At 34.5% G+C, this 7,500-nt stretch overlaps 2 protein-coding genes across 2 annotated transcripts in view; both read right to left on the bottom strand.

Annotated features, from left to right (window-relative positions):
• The window catches only part of cped1 (cadherin-like and PC-esterase domain containing 1), a 76,806-nt gene extending 75,599 nt beyond the window's left edge, over positions 1–1,207 (bottom strand). Inside the window, exon 1 of the mRNA XM_073838074.1 lies at positions 632–1,207. Coding sequence (XP_073694175.1) covers positions 632–916 — 285 coding nt within the window. The 5' untranslated portion in view covers positions 917–1,207. The remainder of the gene's footprint in view (positions 1–631) is intronic.
• Positions 1,208–2,878: 1,671 nt separating this feature from the next.
• LOC141332754 (inhibitor of growth protein 3-like) overlaps positions 2,879–7,500 on the bottom strand; it is a 9,083-nt gene continuing 4,461 nt past the window's right edge. The window contains exons 4-7 of the mRNA XM_073837716.1: positions 7,079–7,269; positions 6,742–6,928; positions 5,363–5,401; positions 2,879–3,744 (exon numbers count right to left, since the gene is read on the bottom strand). Of these exons, the coding sequence (XP_073693817.1) occupies positions 3,628–3,744; positions 5,363–5,401; positions 6,742–6,928; positions 7,079–7,269 (534 nt within the window). The 3' untranslated portion in view covers positions 2,879–3,627. The remainder of the gene's footprint in view (positions 3,745–5,362; positions 5,402–6,741; positions 6,929–7,078; positions 7,270–7,500) is intronic.

Below are 7,500 nucleotides of genomic sequence, written 5' to 3'. Positions count from 1 at the left end.
TTACCCATTAAATTACAAATTAAATATATATGAATATGAATAGATTATTACATCTAAATACATTAATGTTGGAATATTGGATTTTAAAATATTAAAAATATTTTTAGTATTATAAAAAACTATTTTAATTATGCATTAAATTTAAAATTAAATACACATACAAGTAAATACATTACCGATGTAATACAATGAGCATTTAATATTAATACAAATACATGGATAATAATTAATAAATATTTTTTTATTAATTTAATAAATTTAAATCAATGCTGTAATATTACAAATATTTTTCAGAATTACATTTTTTTTATTAAACTATTTTAATAAAACAAACATAATTTTAAACCTTTAATTAAATAAATAAATAAATAACACATTTAAATACATGAATGGTGTAAGATAATAAGTACTAAATATTACACATATTTTTGAGTATTATTACTACAAAAAATATTTTTAATTAAGCTTTAAATTACAAATTAAATGCAGGAATAATACATTAATAAATACATAAAATAACATTTTTAAATATTTTATTTATAATTAAATAATGTCTAATCATCAATATTATTAGGCAATGATGAAATAAACTATTAACAGTTTTCAAGCATAAAGAAAGTATCATACTTACAGAACTATCTGTCTGTGATGCTTCTAGTAGAGATATGAGTCTCTCTGGGTTCTTGAGTAGTACTTTATAATCAAACACCGCAGATTTGTTCCTTTGGTCCCGCTGACTGGACTTGAACTCAGTTCTGTCCCGGTCCATAGTCACAGTGTGGTAAAACAGCCCGACCGCTATCCCCAGCAGCAGAAGGGGACCTGTGCAGCACCTCCGGCGAAGCGTCCAGATCCCACGGAAAAGCATTCCCACTTCTGCGCAAACGTTCCTGGATAGAGTCAAGAGACATACCATTGGGAATGTGCGTTTGGTCCCCACATCATCCTTCGGGATCACGGCGCGCTGTGGAGCGACAAGCGCTCAAACGCGCAGCTCAGGAATCCGACGCGCTGGGTTAAAGCGCACATATCTGAGAAACGCTTCATGACACGATCGTGGAAAATCCTGAAGTAATTCGACGTGCGTTGGCGCTGCTTGTGAAGTCGCGTTTCAACGATCCTGGTATTCAAACAAGAGTGAAAAAGTTTCTCTGAAGGCTTCTTTCTTCTTCTCAAAGCTGCTGAGCCCCACGGTTGATTAAAAACACTCCCGAGCAGCGGAACCTCATGACTGAGAGTAATGATACGCCTCCTTCACGCTGAGCGCTTGCTGTCAGACAGCGCCTGCCTCCCTTTACCAAACCGCTGGGAAATGTTGTGGGTTCGGCTAGGCTTCTCAAACATATTAAACTTGAAGGCTTGTTCACACAGGACGTGTTTAGCGGTCTTTAACACTTCTTTTTAATTGCTGGTCAGTCTGGACGGGCGAGAGACAACTAGGACCTTTGCGTCGCGTCTCATTGTGTTCGCGGTGCGTTTTTTTTTCTTTCAAAAAAAAAAAAAAAAAAAAAAACACTTTACCTCAGAATTACCTCAACTTTTACAAAACGTGTTTTGAGACCCCCGTGTGCTACTCATGTTTATAGATATGTACATTTAAGTAGCTGTAGTAGATACTGTTAAATCCAGCAAAAAAAGACGATGTTTGGGTCTGTTTTTGATTTAAGTGCGCACCTGGTTTGCGTTAACTTTAATCCCAACATTTTCCCAAGATATGTGAGTGAGCAAATGCATTTTACTCCGTGGAAAGACAAAAAATAAAAACAAATAAATTAGTATTCTACCAAAAACAAATAAAACAAAAAAAGTTTATGAGAGGCGTAGGCCTATTAGGTTTTTACGACTGTGCCGTATGATAGATGTTAATATTAAAGCACTACCCTCCAAAAAAATTGTTAAATAATTTTAATAATATTAAAAAAATTAGAATTTTATTATATATATCCACCATATTCTCCGAAAATTACGAGAATAATAACAACCTGCAGTATGCACTACAAACCAGTGTATTTATAAATAAGATAATACATTAAAATAATATAGTATAATAATAGTAACAAGCACCAAAACGAGCCGTTTTGTACAGCTAAAAATAAAAATAGCTGGACACAGATAAGACCGGAAGCCTGACCCATAAAATGTACAAATGCAGGCGCCCGCTCTTACGGGAAGAAAAAGGTGGATAGGACCATTAAATATTATATGCAATATTTATAATAGTTGTATTGTGTATTATGAAATATTCTATTAAGCTTTGACATTTTTTTTGACATCTGTAGTTCAAAAAGTTTTTAACCCTTCAAACTTTTGGTTTTGGACAGCTATTCGCTTGAGTGGAACAATTGTGACCCTGGACCACAAAACCAGTCATAAGCGTAATTTTTTTCCCGAAATTCAGATTTATACATCATCCAAAAGCTGAATAAATAAGATTTCTATTGATGTATGGTTTGTTAGAATAGGACAAGGATAATTGGCTGAGATAGAACTATTTGAAAATCTAGAATCTGAGGGTGCAAAAAAGCTAAATATTGAGAAAATCACTTTTAAAGTTGTCCAAATTAAGTTCTTAGCAATGCATACTTATCAAAAATTAAGTTTTGATATATTTACGGTAGGAGATGTACAAAATATCTTCATGGAACATAATCTTTGGTTAATATTCCTAATATCCTAATTGATCATTTTGACCCATACAATGTATTTTCGGCTATTGCTACAAATACACCCGTGTTACTTAAGACTGTTTTTTTCATCCAAGGTCACAATTTAGGGAAGAAATGCATTCTACTTGTTTCATAAATATGGCTCAATTAATCTCAAAATAAAAGAACCTGTAAAATGCATTTCATCTTTTACAATGCACTTTAAGACAGTGTACCAAAAGTTCTTGATCATTTTATTGTTTTTTTTTTCGCCCCACATCTCTCAAAACGTATCACCACATCAGTGCAGTACAGGCTAGAGATACAGACACACAAACATACACACAGTTGTCACAGTTGTTCATTTGTTCTATTGTACACCTTAAGAGCTCCTCGGTAAAATAAGAAACATCCTGTCCTTTAAGCGGAGCACAATACATCATCTATCCATTACACACAAATAATCCAGCAAAATCGCCACGTTCACTGGTGAGCAATGAGGCGTCACTGTTGCCGTCGTAATCTGTTCATATCAGGATCCTTTAGGATTTGTCAGAGCTGAATGTCGAGACTTGTAGTCCAGGACTACAATTCCCAGTCTGCGTCATGCTGATCCATACTATGCCGATATGGATTAGCAGGAGCTGCCAGATGCGAAGGGTCATCACGCATGGCAAGCCGAGGAATGTCTTGAATGTTAAAAAACATGGGCCTCCCAATACCATCTTGCCCATCCGCCTCCATAAAGATTAATGGAGATGAAGAGAAAAACATAAAAACAGGAAAAGTTTCGAGGGCAGTGTGCGCTTAGATTCACCAGCTAAAAACGGCCAACACACAAACACACAGCAGCCACATCTTTCAGGCATCAACATCTCTCTCTCTCGCATCTACACACCCTGATCGCATGGTGATGTGACATGTACACTCTCAGTCGAGGGGGACAGTCATTTCAGAGAGGTCGGCCCAGGCGATTTGGCGTTTATTTGTGCCGGCTTCCCCTCCTCTTCATGGCCGCCGTACACTGCGGGCAGTACCACTTCCCTTTGGGTGCCTCGGTCAAACCTACACAGCCGTAGTGGAACCACTCGATCGGACACTGTGGGAAAAGACGGGAAAGATTCAGGATTTTTATGACTGCAATCAAAATGACTAGGAATTATCAGATATTTTAAAAAAATCATGATATATGTGACCCTGGACCACAAAACCACTCTTAAGTCGCTGGGGTATATTTGTAGCACTAGCCAAAAATACATGGTATGGGTCAAAATTATTGTTTTTTCTTTTATGACAAAAATCATTAGGAAATTAAGTAAAGATCATGTTTCATTAAGATTTTTTGTAAAATTCCTATTGTAAATATATTAAAATGTGATTTTTGATTAGTAATATGCATTGTTAAGAGCTTAATTTGGACAACTTTAAAGGTGATTTTCTCAGTATTTTGATTTTTTTTGCACCCTCAGATTCCAGATTTTCAAATAGCTGTATCTTGGACAAATATTGTCCTATCCTAACATACCATACATCAATAGAAAGCTTATTCAGTTTTGTAAAATTTTACCTTATGACTGGTTTTGTGGTCCAGGGTCACATATATATACATATATATATATATATATATATATATATTATAAATTGTTATACACTACCAGTCAAAAGTTTTTGAACAGTAAAATTTTTAATGTTTTTTTTTAAGTCTTTTCTGCTCACCAAGCCTGCATTTTACTTGATTTCAAGTACAGCAAAAACAGTAAAATTTTTTACATATTTTTACTATTAAAAATAACAGTTTTCTATTTGAATGTATTTAAAAATGTAATTTTTTCCTGTCATTTCAAAGCTGAATTTTTAGCATCATTACTCCAGTCACACAATCCTTCAGAAATCATTCTAATATTCTAATCTGTGGTTTAAAAATACATTATCATTATTATTATTTTTTTTACAGGTTTCTTTGATGAATAGAATGTTCAGCAGAACAGCATTCATCTAAAAACAGAATGCTTTCGTAACATTATAAATGTCTTTATCATCAATTTTGATCAATTTAAAGCGTCCTTGCTAAATAAAAGTATTCATTTCTACATTTCTTTTTCAAAGTAAACTATACTGGCTTCAAGCTTTGGAATTCTATAGTTTATAATGTTACAATTTCTTTTTTATTTCAGATAAATGCTGATCTTTGGATCTTTCTATTCATCAAAGAATCCTGAAAAAAATTACTCAATTGTTTTAAATATTGATAATAAGAAGTATCATGTGACACCGAAGACTACATTAATGATGCTGAAAAAGTAGCTTTGATCACAGGAATAATTATTACATTTTAAAATATATTTAAATGAAAGCAGTTATATTAAATGGTAAAAATATTTCACAATATTACTGCTATTTTGAATCAAATAAATGCAGGCTTGGTGAGCTCACCAAGACAAAATCTTACTGCTCAAAAACTTTCGGCTGGTATATAAATAAACAATTATTAATAAATAATATTTGTATGTATAATAGCTATTTATATGAAATAATTATACAATCATTTTAAGAAATTAATATATAATAAAATTCATTTTATAGTAACAATAATACTCTGCTGCTTGCTGTCATCTCAGCAAAATACTGAAATGCCCAAGGGCCGCAAGTGAGTTAGTGTGAGTTGTTTGAAGAAGAAATGTGTCTGTGTGTCTCTAGAGATGAAGGTTTGGACTTACATCTTGGTTATCGCAGCCGACCATCTCTCCGTATGACACCTGCACAATGACAGAAAGAGAATGACACACAGAGCGTTAGAGACAAACACACATACACACCTGCAGCTGAGTGTCACGGATGTGCGCACCTGCGAACAAAGACCCTGCAAGTTCTGTCTTTGATGTCTATTCAGAGACACGAACACACACGCTTTTCTATTTTTGATACTTTGACAAAAGCAATATTACTTTGAGGCCATAAAACAAATGCATTCATGGGGAGACAATGCTTTTGCACTCATACATAAACTAAAACACACACACACACACACTCACAGAATCTTTCTGCAAAGCGTTATTGGAGTCACACACACCTAACCTCCCTGAAGAGATCTTTGATTTTCCTGTATGATCTTGCTCTAGCTGAGTTGGTTAAAAATAGCTCAGGAGATACAAGTTTTTCCTTTTCAATTCATGCGTTCTGATCATATCTGGCAATTGTTTAATGCTTATGTTTTATATCCCATGATTTAATCACCCTCAAGCCATCCTAGTTGTATATGACTTCATTCTTTCAGACAAAAACAACTGGAGTTATATTAAAAAAATGAGGTTATGGATTATAAAGTTTTAAATGTGGATATTTTTCTTAGAAAAGCGCATCGTTTCACTTTGGAAGGACTTTATTAACCCCCTGGAGCCGTGTGGAGTATTTTTAAGATGGATGGACGCACTTTATTTTGCTTCAAAATCTCAACACCCATTCACTGCCATTATAAAGCTTGAAAGAGTTTTTTTTTTTTTATAAATAACTCCAACTGTATTCGTCTGAAAGAAGGAAGTCATACACACCTACAATGCAAAAAATGCTTTTCTTACTTAGATTTTTTTTGCCTTGTTTCCAGCCAAAATATCTAAAAATTCTTAAATCAAAAAGGATTTTCTAGACAAGTAAAATTATTTTCTTGTTTTCAGGAAAAAAACAAGTCAAAACTAAGTGAGTTTTTGCTTAGAATAGGGTAAGCAAAAAAAAAAATCTTATTTCAAACAGAAAACAAGATTATTTTTCTTAACTCATTCTCAGATTATTTTGCATGTTTCAAGCTAAAACACACTTAATTTTGACTTGTTTTTTTCTGGAAAAAAAAGACAATTTTTACTCATCTAGAAATTCCTTCTTGATTTAATAATTTTTAGATAGTTTGGCTGGAAACAGGACAAAAATATATATAGGTAAGAGTAGGGTGGCTTGAGGGTATGTAAATTTCACTTTTGGGTGAAATATCCCTTTAATGTGTGAATATTTACCGCCACATCACAGCTTTGAGTAAATCAGTGCAATGGCAATCAAACAGAATCACAGTAAGATCACCAGCAATGGTGCTACCACTTAAACACACCTGGTTGCAGATGCAGTATCTGGGTTCGTTGGGGTCGTAGGTCCAGTCCACCTGACTGCTGGTGTCCGTTTCTGTGACAGTGGTCTGTACCAGCTCATGAGCCAATGCTGACGATGACGAGCAGGATGACAGTGAAGAGGAGGAGGAGGATGAAGAGGACTGGTGGTTGGAAGACTTAGTGTTGCCTCTGAAAATCCAAGCAAGAAAGTGGTTACAAATCAAACGTATATGAATTTGACAAATACATTATGTCAGAGAAAGGAGGCACAATGTACAAAAACACCACAAATATGTATCTGGGTGGCTCAGATGGATATGGCAACAGTGCGAGTCTTACTTGGTCTTGCGTCCCGTGCGAGAGTCCGAGCTGTTGTTGGACGTGAGGGGCTGTGTGAGTGTGTTAGCCAGCGCTGAAGAAGAGTAACTGCTGGTGTCCCGGCTCAGAGCAAACTCCCGGCCCAAGAAATCATTGTTCTTGACAGCTTCATAACTGGCCTTGAGACTGGATGTTCTCCTGCCCTCTTTCATCTATTAAAGAGGATGAAGAAACAATTTCATCTATACACTCTCACTCAAAGGTTTAGGATCAGTAAGATTTTTATTGCTTTTTAAAAAAAACTAATGTTATGAAATGTTAATGCAATTTAAAATAGTGGTTTTCTATTTTAATAAACTTTAAAATATAATTTATTCCTGTGATGCAAAGCTTAATTTTCAGCAATTTTCAGAAATCATTCTTTCTTTCAAGTTCTTTCTTTC

The sequence above is a fragment of the Garra rufa genome, chromosome 4 (assembly GCF_049309525.1).
Source record: "Garra rufa chromosome 4, GarRuf1.0, whole genome shotgun sequence".
Lineage (NCBI taxonomy): Eukaryota > Metazoa > Chordata > Actinopteri > Cypriniformes > Cyprinidae > Garra > Garra rufa.
The sequence above is the reverse complement of the archived record's forward strand: the minus strand, read 5'-3'. Positions and strand labels throughout refer to the sequence as shown.